The 24,539-nt window shown below is 36.8% G+C and overlaps 1 protein-coding gene across 2 annotated transcripts; it reads left to right on the forward strand.

Moving 5' to 3' along the window:
- The first annotated feature begins 1,368 nt into the window (after positions 1–1,368).
- Positions 1,369–23,736, forward strand: LOC144210896 (uncharacterized). 2 transcript variants are annotated; one of them, XM_077737958.1, is made up of 54 exons: positions 1,369–1,956; positions 3,487–3,690; positions 4,647–4,663; positions 4,760–4,792; positions 5,278–5,310; positions 5,422–5,475; positions 5,676–5,768; positions 6,280–6,357; positions 6,697–6,741; positions 6,829–6,882; positions 7,035–7,088; positions 7,261–7,314; positions 7,409–7,462; positions 7,568–7,621; positions 7,706–7,750; positions 7,831–7,884; positions 7,964–8,008; positions 8,116–8,169; positions 8,569–8,667; positions 8,748–8,792; positions 8,881–8,979; positions 9,065–9,118; positions 9,198–9,305; positions 9,676–9,729; positions 9,834–9,932; positions 10,007–10,060; positions 12,283–12,381; positions 12,475–12,528; positions 12,609–12,662; positions 12,758–12,811; positions 15,536–15,589; positions 15,877–15,921; positions 16,055–16,153; positions 16,251–16,358; positions 16,438–16,491; positions 16,569–16,622; positions 16,729–16,782; positions 17,995–18,048; positions 18,138–18,245; positions 18,340–18,393; positions 18,897–18,950; positions 19,027–19,188; positions 19,270–19,377; positions 19,476–19,583; positions 19,696–19,749; positions 19,855–19,962; positions 20,079–20,132; positions 20,234–20,341; positions 20,417–20,470; positions 20,943–21,050; positions 21,145–21,433; positions 21,524–21,711; positions 22,066–22,308; positions 22,392–23,736. In XM_077737958.1, the coding sequence occupies exons 1-54, from the start codon at positions 1,863–1,865 to the stop codon at positions 22,536–22,538; spliced, it is 4,461 nt and encodes a 1,486-aa protein (XP_077594084.1). In that variant the 5' UTR covers positions 1,369–1,862; the 3' UTR covers positions 22,539–23,736. The 2 variants fall into 2 exon arrangements, with proteins under 2 accessions (XP_077594084.1, XP_077594013.1); XM_077737887.1 differs by lacking the exon at positions 3,487–3,690 and having other exon boundaries at positions 1,370–1,956.
- Positions 23,737–24,539: the final 803 nt, after the last annotated feature.

Below are 24,539 nucleotides of genomic sequence, written 5' to 3' on the forward strand. Positions count from 1 at the left end.
GGTTATGGTAAAATATAAAAGTGATGGACACAAGTGAGGAGGCTGCTCCCAAACCCTTCTTTGCTCCACGTGAAATAACTGCGGCTAAACAGGTCACAACCCTGGAATTACGGTAGCTCACTGCCTGAGAAAGACCAACCTTCAAGCTTCCTCACCCAGCCCAGGCTAATTTAGAACTTTATGATGACAATCACATGAAGCTTTCATCACCTCCCATTTTATTAAACACATTATTCTGTCATCCAAATTCATTCTAGTGGGAATGTACAGTGCAACTACATGCTGGCGCTTAAAAATTAGTTTCCTCATAGAATTTTTTACTGTACATCACAACCTCCTGCTAATTGTTTCTGTCTAAACTCTGCAGCATGCCAGAGAGTTTGATTAGACTGTGATTGCAATGTTTTGCACTGCCAATTTACCAGTTGAACGCTAAAAAATACTCATAGATTAATCCTTAATCCGCAACCAGTTTTAAACAAACAACCCTGATGACCCAAGCTTCCTTACCATAAATGCTTTGGAGAAAATGGGCCTGAAGTCGAAAGCTTTATAGGCAACTAATTTGATTTAATAACGAATGATTGCTTTCAGACCTTCCAAAAATAGATTGGATGTCAAGGGTCATCAATGGCATTGTAAGTCCTTATGTTTCAATGAATTTGTTAAACACTGTAAAAAATATGGAAAAAAGAAACCATGAGTGCGGATTTTGGTTTTTCTTCATTTAAGAAAATATATCAACCTGTGCTTTTTTTCATTTATAAAAGAGAAGATTAAATTCTAAATAGAATCATTATTTAAAAAAAAAACTATAACATAATATATATGAATTCTCTCTCTCTCTCTCTCTCTCCCTCTCTCTCAGATATATATATATATATATATATATATATATATATATATATCTATATCTATATCTATATCTATATCTATATATATATATATATATATATATATATATATATATATATATATATATATATATATATATATATAGATATAGATATATATATATATATATATATCTATATCTATCTATCTATATATATATATATATATATATATATATATATATATATATATATATATATATATATATATATATATATATATATATATATATATATATATATATATATATATATATATATATATATATATATATATATATATATATATATATATATATATATATATATATATATATATATATATATATATATATATATATATATATATATATATATATATATATATATATATATATATATATATATATATATATATATATATATATATATATATATATATATATATATATATATATATATATATATATATATATATATATATATATATATATATATATATATATATATATTATAAACGTCTTGGTTGGCTGATTTGAGTTACTATATTTTTAAGTCATTCAAGGCCTGTTGTCTACCTTCCTATAGAAAATTAAGGTGCATTCATGCCCAGGCCAAACAGATCAAGAGAAGGGGGGCTTGACTTAAAAAAAGAAAAAGAAAATCCCTGGGAGAGTAGATGGTACTGAATTGAGGGGAGGGATATAAGATTCAGATTTCAGCTCGACATGGGGTCTGGGGGAAGGACTGGTATTTTGGAATATACGAAGATCCATCCAAGACACTGGACATAAAACCGCGGTGCTTGCCCTGACGCGGTGGGTGCAGAGTGCCAGCTGGGGCCCCGCGTTGGATTCCACTTAGTCTTTGGAGGGTTTGACTGCATGGTGCCTTCGGTCTCTGGGAAAACACATTTAACACTGAACTGACTGAAGTCTTCCTTCGTCCCATCACATCTCACCAGAGCTATTGCATGTCTAATATTTAGACATGTTCAGCTTTGTGGATTCAAGGACTGTTCTGCTACTTGTAGCATCCCAAGTTGTTTTACTGTCTGTGGTCAGGTGTCAGAGGGAGGATGACCGTAAGTTGTCAATTTGATTTTTTCATTTCTATTTTATATTCCAGATGAAAATGGTACAAATGGACCAATTTTTCTTGTGGAAAAAGGTTTACTACACTATAATTTAATATGCATGCCTTTGGATTTAGAAATATGCTTATACTGAGTAATCCAGTGTTTCATCTGGAGACTGTGTGAGGAGTAGCTGACCAGGTGAACATTTGCCCATCTTACATTGTATAGTCACAGTTCGTTGTATGTTCTACCTGTCAAATGCTAATCAACTCAAGTGTCCATCACGGACCAAATAGCACGGAAGAGGTAAAAATTACGATAATATTTACATAATGTGTACACTCGATTCACATTCGTCACATGCGATGATATTGTGTCCTGGTTCATTTGACGTGCCCTGTCCTGGTGACAACCAATCATTTTGTAATCCTTTGATTCTCTGGTTAGAGAGAAACATACATTCTTGTGCAGTGTAGCTAACCACTTGAGGATTATGAAAGTAACTTGTAAGATTTTATCATGATGACCGAACAAAAAAATTGACGGGACCTTACTTGAACAAAAAGCCACTTTAATTCTAAATTGTTTCCACAATTTTCCAAGTATGTCTACTTATCGATTTCCTCCCTTCTTTTGGATTTAACTCATTGGAAGATTAAATGACAATGACTGTAATTGTAGAGTCATCATCCACATTTGGCAAAATCATTGTGCGCTTGATATGTAGTGTCAGAGTCAGGTAGTGCCTGACCTCAGTCTAGCAGGCTCAAAGGGGAGCAGGAAGTCAGTGGCACTTATTAGCAATAGCTACACAATGGGGCTTTATTATATGAATACTTTATTTTTGAGCATTAAGAATTTTTATTCAGACTGTTTGCTGTGAAGTGGCTAGCAACATATGTGCACAACATCAACACTTCAAATAGTCCCAAAAAGCAAATAGCGGCAGTGTCCAGAGGAACGGACAAACAAATTTGTCTTTCTTAACCGGCCGTCATGTTTGCACTGTTGCTTGACGCCACTATGTGGTCCAGATGGAGACCCCCTGTTTACCTAAGGCAGCACCTTGTCAATTGTGCACAGTGTTCCTGAAAGAGAGCTTCATTCATCCGAGCAGACTCACACATTAAGTACAGTCAGTAAAGTATGGGACCTTTTACTGTATATGGCAACTCATAGTTGTTTGAGTGTTTGACAGCTTGGGAATTATATTCATCAGCACTAGTAAAGTGACCAATCTCCATTCATTCGAATCATACAGTTGTTTTGTTGTGTACTTTTGTGATATGTCTATATTGCAAAGCTTTTGTCAAAAATATATATTTTACACCATGCAGTGCTTCTCTAACGCCCTTGAATTCAAAACCACATAGCTTTCATCATACCTTGACGCTGCCCACTCACCTTCTTGCTCACTCACACTTTCTTTTTCACACAATTTCAAAGGATCTAAACTTTACCTAACTTTCTACAAAAATGTCATGTTGCTTCCCCCTACCCCTCTCACACATGCCACACACCTGCGGATCACTGCAGATGAGGCAAGTGGCTGCATCCAGGAAGGCCAGCTGTATATTGATAAGGATGTGTGGAAGCCAGATCCGTGTCGAATCTGTGTGTGTGACAACGGATCGGTTCAGTGTGATGAAATAATCTGCGAAGAAATGGACTGTGCCAACCCCATCATCCCATTTGGAGAATGCTGTCCCATATGCCCTGCTGATGCCAGTGCCCCCATTGGTTGTAATTTATTTATTCACCTAGCCATGAATAAATTACTCTTTCAGCTTGTCTCACTTTTGCTAATGATACGAATCGGGAACACTGCATGATCATCTTGGGTAATAAATGTCCGTAACTAATTATATTTCCACAATGGATGATAACTGGAGAGTGATTTCAAAATGCCGTTGTTTTAATAGAACAAATGGTTGTGGCTCCCTCTCAAATCTTGAGGTAAAGTAAACTGAAACAAAATTACAAGAGAAACCTGACCAAGATGGAAGACCTGTAATGCATGGTGATGTCATCAATTTGATCATATATAAGTTATTCCTTCTATTTAAAAATGGCATCATAAATTTGACTAATTCTTCTAGTTGAGTTAGCTTTGATAACTTCACCAAAATGAGACTCATCATAAGCATAATTATCATATGCTTGCTTCTGCTTTAACTCTCTCCTAATCATACTAACCAAGATGGGGTTTTGGCCTGTGGTTTTGTCATTATAGCATCATTACACATTTTTTTTGTCCTCGATATTGCTATATATATATATATATATATATATATATATATATATATATATATATATATATATATATATATATATATATATATATATATATATATATATATATATATATATATATATATATATATATATATATATATATATATATATATATATATATATATATATATATATATATATATATATATATATATATATATATATATATATATATATATATATATATATATATATATATATATATATATATATATATATATATATATATATATATATATATATATATATATATATATATATATATATATATATATATATATATATATATATATATATATATATATATATATATATATATATTTTTTTTTTTTTTTTTTAATAAAAAAACTTTTAAATGTGTTATCCCTTCTTCCCCATTACCTGTCCATCGATGACATCAGAGACGATCGGCGCAATGGTGAGATATTTTTAAAAATTCTGTCACCTCAAGAACTGATTCTTATTATCTCCAATTCAGACTTTTCATTTACAAATGTTCTCTTTTATTAAAAAGGGTCAAAAAGGTGAACCAGGAGATATTGCAGATGTAAGTAGAAAAGCATTTATTGACTGCCTAATAAAGCATGAACACCTACTTTTGGTTAAACTTGGTCTAATAAGGTACCCTGCAACTCTGTGATACGATAAGTGGTGTGCCTTCACTTCTTATTTTTTCTAAGGTTGTTAAATGATCCTACATAAGGAGGCTTATATTCATTATGGGTTATCTACATGGATGCCTTGTCAGACCTTCTATAAATTAGCAAAATCCTACATTCCTGGGACACAATGAAGCCCATTAAATCTTCAAAGACCCTTAATTTCATAGCTGGGGTGCGCACACACATACACAGCCCCTCTTACCAATATACACACGTTCCAGGTGAACAAAGCCAGTTCAAGCAGAGGTGATGTTTTCAGCTAAACTTGGGCTGTCAACTTAAATTTCAATCCACTTGTTGCTAATAGCTGAATAGAAGACAAACCACTGCATCCCTTTGCTGACAAAGTTCTTTTTTTATCCAAATTCAGGTTGTAGGACCAAGAGGACCAGCAGGCCCCATGGTAAATATCACAATGTTTCAGGCTTCGTACAAGCAGCTTAAAGCGACAAATAGGTGTTGGCCATATTTGGAACTCTGTTCACTGTTGACTTGAACATTTTGGCTTTTGAAGGGCCCCCCAGGTGACCAAGGAGGACGCGGACCAGCTGGAGCAAAGGGTGACAAGGTACGGAAGAAAAGAAAGAAAGAAAAAACATCCACATTAGTATTATTACATTCTACGGATCGTCATAGTCGATGAATTAATGAATTGCAGATGGTTTGGGTTTAATTGTCATATAAAGCTTTGGCTTCTTCTAAATGCAGTTTTAAATCATATTAATTGTTCCTGTGATTTAAAATCAATATATTGGCCTCCCCCTAAAGGGAAATGGTGGACCTCGTGGAAGGGATGGTGAGCCTGGCACTCCTGGAAACCCTGGGCCACCTGGCCCACCTGGACCACCAGGACTTGGAGGGGTGAGTCATTAATCCTGGTTATTTAGACCCCCTTTCTCATGCCTAAATCCCAAAACCTGTTTCTGTAATGTCCATTTTTTTATTCAAATGTTTTTTTTTCTGTGGTTGAGTGGTTATCATGGTGGTCTTACACTTCTTAAATCAAGGGTTCGATCCCAGGTCCAGACTTACGGGGATTTTGCATGTTCTCCCCGGGGTTCACATGGGTTTTCTCCTGCTGCTTTGTTTTCCTTCTATATGCCAGGCTTAGTAGGCCGGTTGAATACTCTAAATTGCCCCTATGTATGAGTGTGAGCAGGTATGGTTTTCTGTCTCCTTGTGTGCTGCGATCGGCTGGCCACCAATTCATTGTGTCCCCTGCCTGGTGCCCCTAGTTAGCTGGGATAGGCTCCAGCACCCCCGTGACCTAGTGAGGATAAAGCGGTTCAGAAAATGAATGAATGAATGAATGTATAACCGTATGCCCATGAAAATAACTAATATATTTTCTAATGTGTTTTGTTCTTTATAGAACTTTGCTGCACAAATGGCTACAGGTTTTGATGAGAAGGCTGGAGGCGCTCAAATGGGAGTGATGCAAGGACCAATGGTATAAATTGAGAAAAGTATACAGGAAGTTATCAGTTGCAACTTCAAGTGGCATTCTGAGTGAAATATTTACAATGCTGCTGTCTTGTGGTCAAAGTTTAAACCACACAGATTAAGTTCTCTGTGTCCATTTTTGTAATCAAGTATAATTGTGAACTACATTATTTTACTGACATTTAATTCATCCAATTCTTTCTTTATGTCCATCTTAGAGTGCCATTGATGGTGCTAATTGTGCAATCCATGTGATTGGATGTTTAGTGCCCTCAATGGCAGCCAATGAGTTATGGGCTCCATTGGTAGTGATGGTTTAATACTACAATTCATGTTTCTCTTGCAGGGTCCAATGGGCCCCCGTGGTCCCCCCGGACCAAGCGGAGCGCCTGTAAGTGCTCTAAAAACAGCAGATTCGTTTTTTTTTTTTTTTTAGAAAAGTTTCAATCTGAAATAAAGTGATTTATTATTCTCTTAGGGACCTCAAGGTTTCCAGGGTGCCCCTGGAGAGGCAGGAGAATCTGGTCCAGCTGTGAGTATTATCATAAATGGATGGATGGGTGGATGTGAGGAAGAATACAACTCAAAGTCGCTCCAAAACCAACATTATGTTTTTATGTCAAGTATTTCAGGTTTTAATTACCTCAGTAGATTATTTTTTTCTGATCATTTGATTCATACTAGGGAGCATTGGGACCCCGTGGACCACCTGGACCTTCTGGAAAACCAGGAAGTGATGTAAGGATACTAATATGATGTTTCAAAAGATTTTAGGACAAGGGAAGTATTTTCAAGGACATGCTTTTACTGATCAGTCACATACAGGAAATTAAACATAGTTGCAAATAATTAAGCAAAGTGAATTTTGCATTGAATGGTAAGATTCTTTGTTATTGTTGTTTAATTCTAGGGTGAGGGTGGCAAACCTGGCAAAGCTGGTGAACGTGGACCTGCTGGACCTCAGGTTGGACAATGATCTCAATTTCTTGAAGTTATGTGGAGAAAGAGGAAAGTGATCAACCTTTTAATGCTTCACTTTCTATGCGTGTTGATTTCAGGGAGCTCGTGGATTCCCTGGAACTCCCGGACTTCCCGGAATTAAGGGACACAGAGTGAGTGTCCATCACTTTTCAAATTAGAAATACAATAAATAACTTGAATTGAAAACACAACATGAAACCCCTCAGTCAGGCCTAATTAGTCACTGTGCTCTGTAGGGTCATCCTGGTCTAGATGGTGCTAAGGGAGAGAATGGTGCTGCTGGTGCTAAGGTGAGAGCAGAAATAGGAAAATAAAATCATTTTTTTGCATTTTCTTTCTTTTCATTCAAATGTCCTATTTTCTCTTTTTGACAGGGTGAGGCTGGTGCCTCAGGGGAAAATGGTGCCCCTGGACCCATGGTGAGTCTCTTCGGCCACTTTCATTGCTTTTTGGTAAATGTTTTGGGACTCAGGCTTCATGCGACACTTTGTCATCATAGGGCCCACGTGGTCTACCTGGCGAGAGGGGGAGGACAGGTGCTGCTGGAGCTGCTGTGAGTTTTGATCTCGGCTTTGCCTTACCGGAGCGCCACGTCCTTTGTTTTCCCTGAATTTTCTTTCCCAACGCCACAGGGAGCCCGTGGAAATGATGGCTTGCCTGGTCCTGCTGGTCCACCTGTAAGTAACATTTCAATCTGATTATGTTGTATTTTATTCAGTTCCCGATTTAAAGTACACCTAACACAATATGGAACTAACCTGTAGATTTTTCTCTCTGCTTCTAGGGGCCAGTTGGTCCTGCTGGAGCTCCTGGTTTCCCGGGATCCCCAGGAGCCAAAGTATGTGCCCACCACCTCCGACAACTTTGTTTGAAAGAACGCATCTTAGATTAAATTAGATAACTTTATTCATCCCGTCTTTGGGAGATTTCACTGTCACAGTAGCAAGAGGGTGAAAATAAGGACACGAAGAAAAAACATTTTAGACATAAATAAATAGGTAATAAATAAGTAAATAAGTGTGTATATATATATATATATATATATATATATATATATATATATATATATATATATATATATATATATATATATATATATATATATATATATATATATATATATATATATATATATATATATATATAAAACGTTTGGATTTAACATTCAGTCATTTCATCTGTTAAAGAGCATGGTGGAACTTGGTGGAGGTGCAAATGTTGTAATTTGTAATGGCAGGGTGAAGCTGGTCCTACTGGAGCTCGTGGAGCTGAAGGCCAACAGGGTCCCCGTGGAGAGGCTGGTACCCCTGGATCTCCTGGACCGGCTGGAGCATCGGTCTGTCATTTTCACCTGCAGTGGTAATTATCTCTAACTTTTCTCAAAATCTTATTGTGATATTTTGGCCCATAAAACAGGGTAATCCTGGAACTGATGGTATTCCTGGAGCCAAAGGATCTGCTGTAAGTCAACTTTCATCATATAATATAAGCATAAGCATGGAAGTTTGTCCAGAATTATCATTCTGAGGTGTCTTTTCTTACTTTTAAGGGTGGCCCAGGAATTGCTGGTGCCCCTGGTTTCCCTGGCCCCCGTGGGCCCCCTGGACCACAAGGAGCGACGGGCCCCCTGGGACCCAAAGGGCAGTCTGTAAGTCACTTGTGAGACATTTGAAAATAAATGAAAGATGGTGACAAACATACTAAACTGTCATATAAATATATATATGGCATAGGGTGACCCTGGTCTTCCTGGATTCAAAGGTGAAGCTGGACCCAAAGGAGAGCTTGTAAGTTGTCCAATATTTTACCAAATGATGAAAAGTCATTTACATCACATACTACAGTCAAACAATCTTGTGTTTTTAGGGTCCAGCTGGTCCTCTAGGTGCACCCGGCCCTGCTGGGGAGGAAGGAAAGAGAGGTGCAAGAGGAGAACCCGGAGCTGCTGGACCGCTAGGACCTCCCGGAGAGAGAGTAAGGGGCACCTAGCTCCAAAAAAAAACAAAAAACAATAGAGTAATATAACAATTATCAGCCTCCGATGGTGCAGTGGTTCCTTTGACTGACGTCAGTGTGGGCAGTGTGGGACCAATGAAATTGTGCGGGCGAAGTCTTTGTCTGTCTTTATGTGTGCCCTATGACCGACTGGTGGTCAGTCTAGTCTAGTGTGGAGTAGTGTATTTTGTTTGAAATCAGCTGGGATGGGCTCCAGCAGCCCACAGCCCTGGCAAGGATAAGTAGTGTTCAAAATGTATGAAGGAATAGTATAAAAATAGAGATATTAAAAACAACAGATATAGTTGAGTTATTGTAATTCTAATCATGCCTTTTCTAAACTTCACAGGGAGCTCCTGGCAACCGTGGTTTCCCTGGACAAGATGGTCTTGCTGGCGCAAAGGTGGGTGCCTTCATTGATTAAAGGCATTGATTTTTTGGGTCATTTTTTGTATAGTTCAGTCTTGAAAAAAAATGCGGCTGTCACTCAATTTTGATGTTCTTCAGGGTGCTCCAGGTGACCGTGGTGTTCCTGGTGCTGCTGGGCCAAAAGGTGCGATGGGTGATCCCGGACGTACAGGAGAATCTGGACTCCCTGGAGCTAGAGTGAGCATTGTGTCACATAATTATTGCAAAGCAGCCAGGCAGGATAATCATATGAAATGCTCTGCTTTGGACAGGGTCTTACTGGCCGTCCTGGAGATACTGGTCCACAGGGTAAAGTTGGACCTTCTGTAAGTACTCTTTGTTTCCTTAAGGAATAACTAGATAATATATATTCATATATATATTCATATATATATATATATATATATATATATATATATATATATATATATATATATATATATATATATATATATATATATATATATATATATATATATATATATATATATATATATATATATATATATATATATATATATATATATATATATATATATATATATATATATATATATATATATATATATATATATATATATATATATATATATATATATATATATATATATATATATATATATATATATATATATATATATATATATATATATATATATATATATATATATATATATATATATATATATATATATATATATATATATATATATATATATATATATATATATATATATATATATATATATATATATATATATATATATATATATATATATATATATATATATATATATATATATATATATATATATATATATATATATATATATATATATATATATATATATATATATATATATATATATATATATATATATATATATATATATATATATATATATATATATATATATATATATAATATATATATATATATATATATATATATATATATATATATATATATATATATATATATATATATATATATATATATATATATATATATATATATATATATATATATATATATATATATATATATATATATATATATATATATATATATATATATATATATATATATATATATATATATATATATATATATATATATATATATATATATATATATATATATATATATATATATATATATATATATATATATATATATATATATATATATATATATATATATATATATATATATATATATATATATATATATATATATATATATATATATATATATATATATATATATATATATATATATATATATATATATATATATATATATATATATATATATATATATATATATATATATATATATATATATATATATATATATATATATATATATATATATATATATATATATATATATATATATATATATATATATATATATATATATATATATATATATATATATATATATATATATATATATATATATATATATATATATATATATATATATATATATATATATATATATATATATATATATATATATATATATATATATATATATATATATATATATATATATATATATATATATATATATATATATATATATATATATATATATATATATATATATATATATATATATATATATATATATATATATATATATATATATATATATATATATATATATATATATATATATATATATATATATATATATATATATATATATATATATATATATATATATATATATATATATATATATATATATATATATATATATATATATATATATATATATATATATATATATATATATATATATATATATATATATATATATATATATATATATATATATATATATGCAATGACAGATGTGGAAATGGACACATGTGGTTAACATTGAGACATATTCAATATATATATATATATATATATTCAAAACAAAATCAACAAAAGTTAAGCAGTTTCCAAAAAAAGGGATAATAGCATGTATCTGCCATTTCTGTGATCTCTCCAAATCAATTAATATATAAATTGGGTAGTGGTCCCTCATCTGTAAGGCTTTTGAATTTCAAGTGGCATAATGTAATCCGTTCTGTCCGCTAAATATACATTATATATTATTGGACAGATGCTCGTCTGCTTCTCATAGTGTTGGGGTGATTTGAAGCCTTTTACAGTCAGGTTCACTGCAGTTGAAAGCTATTCAAAAGTGAACCTTTTATAGGGCAAGTGACTATTTAGGTTTTAAAAAAGCAATTGTTATAACCATTCCTGTATTCATTTGTTATAATAAAATATATAATAAGAAGAAGAATATTAAAACTAATAGGTGGCCAGAGGGGCCGACTGGTTAGGACTATTGAGCATAACGCGGTTCAGAAAAAGAACAATGAGCATTATAAAAAAAGAATAGTGGACTGGCATAGACACCTATCATAGTTATTAAATATTCAAAATATGTTAGCAAATAAACCCTGATACATGGTGATTAACTATTTATTCTTTTTGACAGTGTATTTGAGTGTTAATTTGTCCTTAATCATTTTAGGGTGCTGCTGGTGAGGACGGTCGCCCCGGCCCACCTGGTCCTCAGGGAGCCCGGGGACAGCCAGGAGTGATGGGATTCCCAGGACCAAAAGGAGCGAATGTAAGTTCATCATGATGAAGACCAACAGAAACACCTTCACTAGATTACGAAACAATTACGTGTTGTTAAAACTAACAAGATTGTGTTCAACAGGGCGAGCCTGGAAAGCCTGGAGAGAAAGGTCTTTTGGGTCGCACTGGTCTGAGAGTAAGTGTTCTTGCTTTAACCCGACATGCCTTTTTTTGTGGCTTTATTGACATGTAATTGGAATGTTCCTATCTGTCCAGGGACTCTCTGGAAAGGATGGAGAGACTGGATCTGCTGGACCACCAGGCCCTGCTGTAAGTGCTGTATTCCCTTAGTCTATACTAGATTGTAACTCTTTTATATTTCACCGCCTTCTGCATTTACATTAATTGTTGTTTTTCTATCTTAGGGACCTGCTGGAGAGAGAGGAGAGCAAGGTCAGCCTGGACCTTCTGGCTTCCAGGTTAGTTCCTTCATCATACAGCAGTGTTCTTTCTTGAACGTTCAAAATTTAACTCTGGCTGTTATTTTACATATTTTGCAAGGTTGAGCCAGTAGAAAAATACACTTTTTGATACAATACCTCAAAAATTATTATCCTAGAAACTAAGTTTGGGTGGACAAGATAAGAACTAGTTAACCCTGTGAAGGACAGTCTTAACTTTAACAGAAATCTATAAAAAGGTTATGATTAGCTTAATTTTTTCACTCATTCACAGCCGAGGTCATATAGTGTGTTGTGATAGTAAGTAAAAAATGATAATGGGTATAGGATATAGATTTTGTTGGCAAAAGACATCCAATGCATCCAATGACTCCCAGTCCCGTAACTATTTAACTATTTATGAGAGTAAACAAAAAATGGCAGCCGCCTCATGGTGTAGAGGTTCACTCGCCTGGCTTAGGTGCGGGCTCGATTCCCGCTGGTGGTGGTATGATTGTGAGAGCGGATGGTCGTTTGTTTCTGTGTGCCCTGTGGGTGACTGACAACCAGTCTAGGCCGTAGTCTGCCTTTCATCCGACATCAGCTGAGTTAGGCTCTACCATTCCCTGCCGTCCTTTCGAGGATGGGCGGTATGGAAGATGAATGAACAAGAAATAGATCAATAGCATTTCCATTCTATTAATACATTTGTTTCAGTTGTTTGTAGTTCAGGTCAGTTGATTCAGGTTTTTATTAGTATTTAAAAATATGTATTTAGAAATCTTTATTTTTCATTAATTATGGCTTTTGTAATTTGCGTGTTTTGCAAATAGGACCGCTACATATTTTCATCTGGACTGCAATTTGACACTCCTTTCCAATCTGTTTTAATAATAACAAATAAAACATATTTTATTAAAGTTATTTTCTTTAGTTTTTAAAGAATTATTCAATGATTACCATATTTCCAGGACTATATAGTGCCGTGAAAAAGTATTTAGCTCCTTCCTGATTTCTCAGTTTTTTGCATATTTATCACACACACGTTTGAGACAATCAAATAAATTTTTGTATGATAAAAGACAACCCAAGGAAAGAGAAAATGCAATTTCTAAATGATGACTTTATTTACCTAGGCAGAAGAAATTACAAACTTGCCGGGCTCTCCGTGAAAAAGTACTTGCCCCACTTTTTTTTAAATCACAAAATAACTGTGACTAAACAAAATTGAAGGAAAAGTGAGTTCAATTTCACAGAAAACACCCGCACCTGATTACCATTGTTGAATCAAGAAAATGCCTAAATAGAAAGTGTCAGACAAAGTGATGTAGGCTACAAGATCAGAGCATCATGCCACGATCCAAAGAAATTCAAGAAATGCAAAAAAAGCGATGGACACCTATCATTCTGGAAAAGGTTACAAAGCCATTTCTATGGTTTTGAAGCTACAGCAAACCACTGTCAGAGCCATTATCCACAAATGGAGAGAACTGGGAACAGTGGAAAACCTTCCCCAGCACATTCAGGAGGTCACAAAAGAACTGAGAAAAAGATCAAAAGAACTACTTCCCTTGCTGGCCTAAGTTAAAGTCATTGTTCATGACTACCTGGTAGGGTCTACCATTAAAAAAGCACTGGCCAAAGCTGGTATCCATAGGGCAGTTCCAAGGTGAAGACCATTACTGTCCAAAAAGAATATAAAGGCTTGTCTTACGTTTGCAAAAAAACATCTTGATGATCCTTCACACTTTCGGAATAACATTCTTTGGACTGATGAGTCAATAGTTGAACTTATTGGAAGGTGTGCGCCCTGTTACATTTGGCGAAAAAACGGCACAGCATTCCATCAAAAGAAGACTACATCATCAGTGAAGCATAGTGGTGGCAGTGTGATGGTCTGGGGCTGCTTTGCTAAGTCAGGACCAGAACGACTTGCTGAATGTGATGGAAGAATGAATTCTGCTGTCTACCAGCAAATTTTGAAGGATAAAGTCCAGCTCTCAGTTCATGTGCTCAAACTGCAGCACTATTGGAGCATACAGAATAACAATGATCCAAAGCACACCAGCAGGTCCACCTCTGAATAACTAAAAAAATAAAAATAATAAAAATTAAAAAGTTAAGGAAGGTTAAGGTTCTGAAACGGGCTGATCATGCTAGAAAACCCTCTAATATTGCATAATTGAAACAATTCTGCACAGAAGAGTGGACCAAAATTCCTCCAAAGCATTGTGAAAGACTCATCACAAATTATCATAAACGTTTTTTTTCAGCTATTGATGGAAACGGTGGCACAACCCATTAGTACGTTCAGGGGACAATTACTTTTTCACAGAGGGCCAGACAAGTTCCTATTTTTTCTCTGCTTTAAAATCGTCATTTAGAAACTGCATTTTCTATTTCCTTGGGTTGTCTCTGAGTCATACTAAAATTGGTTTGATGATCTGGATACTTAAGTGGTATTTATGTTTTTTTTTACTAACTAACCGCCAAACTGTTGTTGTTTTTTAAGGCTATAGTTACAGTTACATGTAAAAATGCCATGCATATTTTGGCAGTCGTTCTCCATTATTATTGTTACTTTAATTTATTTTGTGCTTGGTTTCTCATGAAATTAAAAAAATGCCCTCCCAAAAATGTGACATTTTTCGCTTTATTGTGTATTCTTTGGCTGTGCGACCTCTAGTCCAGATAATACAATATATGCTTTCCCACTTCTAAGATGCAGAAAAACTGAAGATATAATCTTTTTTTGTCAAACAGGGTCTGCCAGGACCAACTGGCTCACCCGGGGAGTCTGGAAAGCCTGGAGACCAGGTACATGTTTTTTTTTGTTTGAGGATACTGCATATTTGGATAAAATTAAATGATGCCACAGGGTGCTGGTGTTGAACAGCTAGAGTTTTGAATTCCCCTAAATTTGAACATTGATTGTTTGAGGATTATTCTCCCTGTGCATTGATGTTGTTCTAGATTCAAGGGCTGAAATTTCAGGGTTTTTTTTTTGCAAAAAAATAACATTAAAAGATATGGCAATGGGAAGGCCAGCCATGGTTTACGGATTAAAAACAAAAAAGAGAAACCTGTTTCCTGTTTCTCTGCAGGGTGTTCCTGGAGAGGGTGGTGCTCCCGGTGCTGTTGGACCCAGAGTGAGTTTTCACGTTCCTTGTTTGAAATGTTTGATGTTTATGCATTTCTAAAAACTGTACCTTTACAGTTTAATCCAACGTGAATAAAATGGTATGTTGCTTATGTCAATTCAGTATACTTGTCGTCCACTAGGGTGAACGTGGTTTCCCTGGCGAGAGGGGTGGAGCTGGTCCTCAGGGACTTCAGGGACCGCGTGGTCTTCCCGGAACACCTGGAAGTGATGGGCCTAAGGTGAGTAAGGATACAAGGACCTTGAATGCTTCACCGGCTACGGTATAGTGTTTCTTCCATTGCACAACTAGACTGACGTGATATGATTCTCCTTTAGGGTGCCATTGGACCTGCTGGAGCTGCTGGGCCTCAGGGACCACCTGGCCTGCAAGGTATGCCCGGAGAGAGAGGAGCAGGGGGCATCTCAGGAGCCAAAGGAGACAGAGTGCGTGAATAATTATTTTTCTAATTCTTGATCCTTCATCATGATTAGGATTAACATTGCTGGGTTTTATTTCCAACAGGGTGATAACGGAGCAAAAGGGCCCGAGGGAGCTCCTGGAAAGGACGGTTCTAGAGTAAGTCCACAATAAAATTGCACTTATTCTTTTCAATCATTGATCCATACCAATACCCGTGTTTTAATTCTCCCTAGGGTTTGACTGGTCCCATTGGTCCTCCTGGTCCCGCTGGACCTAACGGTGCCAAGGTAAGATAAGAGTACCCATTGGAAAACACAAAATCAATTACAGTCCACTTTATATTAATCTTGGTACCAACCAATTTGTACGCTAACAATATTTTGTTTAATTTAGGGTGAGACAGGGCCTGCGGGGCCTTCTGGTGCTGCTGGCGTTCGTGGTGCTCCTGTAAGTATACCGTACTCATTTTAAGACAGACTTAAATTTGTGGATCCAAAGACTAAAAATGGAATTTCTAGATACTTTACAGGACATATGCCAACTGGTACTTTTAATATTTCCTGTATTTATTAACAATAAACATGATCCTTGAAAAAAGGTTGTATTCTAAGTTGTTTGCAGTGTGCAACAAACTTAACCCAATATTTCATTTGATTTTTGTTCAAACTTCATGTTTTGTTTCCAGTTTAATGATTGTAATTCTAGTAAATTTGTAAAACTGTTATTGTGATGATTAAGGTGATAAGCAAAGACCAGACAAAACCCATCAGGCTCACAGGGGAAAGAAAGCATATTGTATGCTAGAAAATTAAATTTCCAGTCCCTCCCTATTAGTTTTGGTTGCATTTTTAGGTCACTTGCTTGTCACTCATTGACTGCCACTGGCAGCGCTAGAAGTCCAATCTATTTTGACTACAAACGGCGAATCAACAAGATGATCATTTAAAGCCAGTTTAAATAAAATGGATGTCCAGAGTTTATAATGCCAGGCAATATTTTATCTTGGGTCATATTTAGGTCTTTATATAAGTACTCACAGGGGCCTTCCTGTTGATTTTGAGCCACGTTCTGTACATTTTGGACATCCCAGGGAGACTTACATTTCAATAATTCCATCTTGATTTTTCAGCATTTCTGTTCATTGGTCACATCCTATAGATTTGGGGGAGATTTTTCAGTTCATTTTTTCCCCATTGGAAATTAATGGGGCCATTGGAAATAAATATATTCTTGTCAAATTTTAGTCAAACCATATTTTGTTGGCAAAACTTTATTCAACTTAATTGTGCCTTGATTCCCTTTTTTTCATATATAAATTAGTTGAAAAATATTTTTAGAAAATGCAGGACAATATATTTTTAAACTCAAGATTTTAAGCGAGTGTTTTTTTTTAAAAAAAAAAAAGTTTTTTTTTACCCCAAAAGTAATTAATGTTAAAAGCAAAATTGAAAGATAATCGGTTGAAGACCATGGGCTCTGCGTTCCTAAAGATAGGGCAAACCATTTGAATTTTATTTGGGGGGACTTTTGCTTTAAAAAGCATCCTACAAATTAATCATCAATCAACGTTTTCATTAAATATTCATATTAATTAGTGATTTTACATTGACTTATTGTAACAAACCATACTCTGATTGAAACTCTTCTTATCTCCTGCAGGGTGACCGTGGTGAAGGAGGTCCTCCTGGGCCAGCTGGATTTGCTGGACCTCCCGTAACTACATTTGACGTTTTATGTGTATTGCAAAGTCCTAGAATCTGCCAATGCATATTCTAACTTTGCACCTTCTGTGATGGATCAAGGGTGCAGATGGTCAGCCAGGAGCAAAAGGAGAGCTTGGGGAGAGCGGACAGAAAGGAGAGGCTGGCGCTTCTGGACCTCAGGGACCATCAGGAGCCCCTGGACCTGTGGTAAGTATTCAGCTTGAAGAAAAGACAATTGTATTGAATTTATCTTTAGATCTTTGGGATTCAAGTATTTATCATGCATCTTTCTCTTTGTCAGGGTCCAACAGGTGTTCCAGGGCCAAAAGGTGGACGAGGTGCTCAAGGAGCCCCTGTAAGTAACCTGATAACAAATTAAAATAAAATTTAAAAAGGATTTTGAATATTTGACACACAAATAGACGTGGTAAACAAATCATTGACATCTAAATCACAGGTGGTGAACACGTGGCTCTGAAGCCACATGCGGCTCCCGGCCAAATTTCATGCGGCTCCTTAAATCTTATCGTATTTTGTATATAACGTGGCTCTTTGCCTCATTTCATGTTTCTCTTATTTTTATTCTCTCTTAAAACACACTCTAATTCATCATGGCCTATTCAAAACAAAATAATATTATATTTAAAAAAATAATTTGGCAGATCGGATCTTTTCATGCTGTTTCTGACGTACGGCGTGTCTCTTTGACCCTCACAATTTAAAAATGTGGCTCTTTATGTCTAACTTGTTCCTGTACTAAATCCTCCATCTGATATATAATTGTCAGTCATTGGTCAAACAAGATGGAAATGATGATAGTATGAAAGTTTGGTGATGTAATCAGTGTGTCTTTGGCAGGGTGCCACTGGTTTCCCTGGTGCAGCTGGCAGAGTTGGGTCTCCTGGCCCTAATGTAAGTGTATATATTCCAAAATAATGAAAAAAAATCAGTTTTTGACTCTAAATTACTAATATTTTCTCCATCACAGGGTAACCCTGGAGCTGTTGGACCCGCTGGTCCCGCTGGCAAAGATGGACCGAAGGGTGCTCGTGGTGACGCAGGCCCTCCAGGAAGACAGGGAGATGCTGGTCTTCGAGGAGCTGCTGGTGCGCAAGGAGAAAAGGGAGAACCTGGAGAAGATGGGCCTCCCGTGGGTGACCCTTTTTCGACTAATTATATTTACAAATTTCAGGAGATTCGTCCTGGAAACTTGTATTATCTGTGTGTGTAGGGTGCCGATGGCCCATCAGGACCTCAAGGTTTGGCTGGATCGCGTGGTATTGTTGGTTTGCCTGGACAGCGTGGAGAGAGAGGCTTCCCTGGTCTTCCTGGACCTTCTGTAAGCATTTGATTGCTTCTGAACTACTCTGCTATAGTTGAATTTAACATTATTTGACATTCATTGTGGGACCCTTAATTGAGTTACTTTTTGTGAAGGGTGAGCCTGGTAAACAAGGATCTCCTGGCTCTAGTGGTGACCGTGGACCTCCTGGACCTGTTGGACCCCCTGGTCTTACTGGACCAGCTGGAGAGACCGGAAGAGAGGTGAAACTATCATATATCCACGGACAGACATTAACAAGATAAATTGGGACTATATTAATAAAGGGATGAGCACAGTAATTCAGTTAATGAAATATATCTGTCTGCAAATTAGGGTACTCCTGGATCAGATGGACCACCAGGTAGAGATGGCGCTGTTGGAATCAAGGTAGGAGAAAATAGTCCAACTCCTTTAAATATGAGAGAAATATTTTAAAAGAAAATTAGACAAACTTGTGGCAGCAACAATCCCATCAACTTGATCTTTCTTTAGGGAGAGCGAGGCAACACTGGCCCTGCTGGTGCACCTGGAGCTCCCGGTGCACCTGGTGCTCCCGGACCCGTTGGACCTCTTGGCAAGCAGGGAGACAGAGGAGAGTCTGTGAGTACCACACAAAACTGAGATCTCATAAGGCCAATGTAGGTGAGCCAAATGGATGTAAGCAATGGTGAAAGTGACTATGTTAGACGTGAACATGAGAAAACACCTCTCTTCAGGGTGCCCAAGGACCGGCAGGACCTCCTGGACTCGCAGGTGCACGAGGAATGGCTGTGAGTCTCAAACTGATTTTTTTTTAAGTCGACTTCTGACCTTAACTGTATTTTTAGCAGTGTCAAGAAAAGTTTTGAATTTTGAGACATTACTGCTTTAGGGTCCCCAAGGACCACGTGGAGATAAGGGAGAGGGTGGTGAAGCTGGTGAGAGAGGACAAAAGGGTCATCGTGGATTCACAGGTCTTCAGGGTCTACCCGGACCTCCTGTAAGGAACTTATTCGTTAAGATCTTTAATTTCTCTCCTATTTGTCGGTTAATTTGCTGTTGTGTTTTTCACCAGGGTACCTCTGGAGATTCTGGTTCTGCTGGACCTCCAGGACCAAATGGAGCTAAGGCATGTACCAAAGACGAAAAAGAAAAGTTTTCCATCATGTAGCTTGAGCTTGTAACAGCAATATTTGATGATATGAGGTTCACAGCTTGGCCTCTGTGAAATCCTCCAATTATTTGGCTAAAATTGGCAAAGCAAAGTGCGAAGGATTTAATTGCCTACCAGTGTGATAAGATGGTGGCGTATGCATTTTGTAATTACGCTATGTGAGTGAAAAGAGGTTGAAAGACAGTGGGAACCACTTTTGCTCATGCTCAGATCAGAATGGGCAGTTGTATGTATGGGAGGGATATTGAATGAGGGATTACGATAAAAGGGAGGGAAAAGGTCACCCCCTAAATTGCCCTCATGCATAATAATTCACAAGGTAATGGAGTGTTAGACGAAAAAAAGATTATTTCAGACTTTTTCATGTAGTGAACCAAAGAACATTTATACACAAAAGAAATAATTCGTATCATGGCTGTTCCTTTAGGGACCACCTGGACCAAGCGGACCCGCTGGCAAGGATGGATCTAATGGACAACTTGGCCCCATTGGACCACCTGGACCTCGTGGACGCTCCGGAGAAAGTGGCCCAGCTGTATGTATGCCTTACAGAAATTAATTCACTTTCACTTTAAGTTTCAATTTTATTTTCTCCTTCTAAAGCATTTGCTGTTTTGGGCATTCTTTAGGGTCCTCCGGGAAATGCTGGCCCACCTGGTCCTCCTGGCCCTCCAGGACCCGGCATTGACATGTCTGCGTTTGCTGGTTTGGGTCAGACTGAGAAATCACCTGATCCACTGAGATACATGAGGGCTGATGAGGCCTCCAGCTCGCTGAGACAGCATGATGTAGAGGTTGATTCCACACTTAAATCATTAAACAACCAGATTGAGAACCTGCGCAGCCCTGATGGCTCCCAGAAGAACCCTGCTCGCTCATGCAGAGACCTCAAACTCTGCCATCCTGAGTGGAAGAGTGGTAAGTATTTCTCCATGTAATAACCAAGGATGAAAAGGATGAGTAACAGCATTAATGTACTGGTGCATCCACCTTTCTCCTTCTTTTAAGGTGACTACTGGGTTGACCCCAACATTGGAAGCACGGCTGATGCCATCAAAGTCTTCTGCAACATGGAGACCGGTGAGACCTGCGTCTACCCCAGTATTGCCAAGGTACCAAAGAAATCCTGGTGGACCAACAAGAACAAGGATCGCAAGCACATCTGGTTTGGAGAGACCATGAATGGAGGATTCCACGTAAGTGCAATTAAACTACCTAATCATGATTGTGTATGCATGTACTGATTACTTATGTAATCAATCAATTAATTCATTTTACTAATCGTGTAATCATATAACAAACATTAAACATTTAATGAGTTGCTAAATAATTTTAGGAGAAAACATTTATTTTCATCTGCACAGTACAATGTCGCCCAGATTGCACTTTCCAAAAAGCATAAAGTGCAAATACAAAATAAAATATGAATACTATTAAAGTGGACCAAATTACTCAATTTATTAAATTAATCATTGCAGCACTACTTAACATCCCAAGTATTTTTGTGATTGTGGCTAATCATCTCCTTCTCTGATTTGTTTGGTTAAAAGTTCAGCTACTCTCAAGATGGCCCTGCTGCCAATGCCGCCAGTGTTCAGCTGACCTTCTTAAGGCTTCTTTCCAATGAGGCATCCCAGAACCTCACGTACCACTGCAAGAACAGCATTGCTTACATGGATCAGGCCGCAGGCAACCTGAAAAAGGCTTTGCTGCTGCAGGGCTCCAATGATGTGGAGATTCGTGCAGAGGGCAACAGTCGTTTCACATACAGCGTGTTGGAGGATGGTTGTAAGGTTAGTGCAGTTTCCAGAAAACATTATTATTTGGACATGAGTGAGATTGAAACTGACATGTTTCATTTATTTTCCACCAACAGAAACACACAGACCGATGGGGCAAAACTGTCTTTGAGTACAAAACACAGAAGACCTCCCGTCTGCCCATTGTGGACATTGCTCCTATGGATATCGGAGGAGCGGATCAGGAGTTTGGCGTGGATGTAGGCCCAGTCTGCTTCTTGTAAAGTAACCCTCTCCCCAGAAAAAGCAGGATTTAAAAAAAAAAACTCAACCATGAAACACTCCGCAATTCCACCATAAAGAAGACTGGAAATGATAAAAGAAAATTGATCTCACTATGAAGTGCTCTCCAAGTTGGATGCTAGCACTGAAGTGCATCGGCAATAAGCATCTCTGTCTACCCGCTTCCTGAGATCCAGTCATGTTTCCCATGGCCCACTATTGACAGAAAAGAGTCCGGAGGAAGAGGGACTGAGCAGAAGTTGTGGAACACTGAAACATGACTTGATATCACTTATTTATTGTCTCACCTGAACGGGAAGAGATGAGGTAGGACTGGAGGGGTTCACTTTGTAAGTACAAGCCCCTTTCCACTACAGAACAGCCGCTCGACCTCTGTCCCAGTCCTACTCCACCTCCCTTCCTGTTCCCTCCTGTCACACTAATATGGCATTTTGAATCAGTGTAGACCAATAAAATATTCTCAAAATCCAGGTACTCCACGCCTGTCCATCGTGAGCAGGAGCAAACCATTACTGTGTATTATAAAGCGTTGGTTCTATTGTTGTGAAGGTCTGTGTTTATAAGCCAGATGGTGTTGTGTATTTCCAATTTATGTGTTTACATGTGTTTATATGCACACCAACACCTTTGGAAAGTGAGGTTACATTTGGGGTGTGTTCAAAATCCTATACTTCCCTATTAAAGAAGGGACTCTTACTCGGCTCTCAAATTTGCTTAATAAAATTCCAAAGAAATCTTGTCATATGTAGTCGGCCAAATGGTTTGATGCTACCTCACGATGAAAAAGAAAGTGCAAATGTAGGGATGACAACCGACACATGTTTTATCAGGCAAATCCGAATGGGTCCCTTCGCTTTAGGCAGCCCTCTTTTCTAAAGGTGCTACGAGTTCTGGAATTATCTATTCCAAAAGAACCCCTTCCAAATTCCCACTAGCCTCACACCACACACTCAAACTCCACCTAGGAGAAGGGGTGCCCTCGGGTAAGTCCACTTCAAGACCTCTGCTGAAGTCCACACACCAAAGCCGAACCAAGTCGCTCAATAACAACCAGGGTGGGACGTCTCTGTGTGCGTGAGGGTGTGTACATTTTTTAAATTAATTTTATTATGATCCATTTTGTTTTGATTTTGTTACACTTATTGATGTAAATTGGAAATAAAAGGAAAACACAATGAAGTTGATTTTTGCTTTTGAGTTTTCAATAAAAGATAGCCGTTACAAGAGTGGTGGGCCGTCAGGGCCTTCTCTGCTGGTCTAATAGCTGAATCCTGTATTATATTTTGTCCATCAATACTTATATCGCCAAATTGTCTGTTAGATTCCTTTCATTGCTTTCCCCCTGATTGCACTGCTTCCAGAAGTGTGTTTTCATATTGAAGCATTTAACCAATCACACTTCAACCATTATTTATTGCCAGGGTTAATAATCTGCAGGTCAAGCGCAAGATTCTCGCACACACTACCACCAACGCTGTTTCTCTCCCTCCTCGACCCACAGAGGTTTTGGGAATACCAGAAAACGTTCCCACATGTAGCCTTCTGCATCTTAACGCAGAGCCACGGTTCACTTTTCGGTTGGCTAATTACAGAACTGAATGTAATGTATGGCAGAGATGATTTTCCGGAAAATCTCCCACTGCCTTGACTTCCTTCAGCAGAAAAATTTGAGTGAGAGCATGGGGTGGCTTTACACATTAGTGGATCTGACAGTGACCACCATGTCCACTGCTTCTGTCAACGGACATTTTCAGCCCGAAACAGAATCAAAACTTATGCCAGAAATACAACAGGACAGACTTGACTGTCAGCATTAGCTTTGATGGCGATAGAAAAGAAGTTCTTGATGGGCCTGAAACGCACGTGTAATCTCTACCACAGAGTAAATGAAATCATCTTGAGAAAAGAAAGGATCATGGATTTTGTCTATAAATAAAAATAATTTTCAGTGAGTAAAATATGACTTTTTTTCTAAATAATAT

The sequence above is a fragment of the Stigmatopora nigra genome, chromosome 1 (genome assembly GCF_051989575.1).
Source record: "Stigmatopora nigra isolate UIUO_SnigA chromosome 1, RoL_Snig_1.1, whole genome shotgun sequence".
Taxonomy (NCBI): Eukaryota; Metazoa; Chordata; class Actinopteri; order Syngnathiformes; family Syngnathidae; genus Stigmatopora; species Stigmatopora nigra.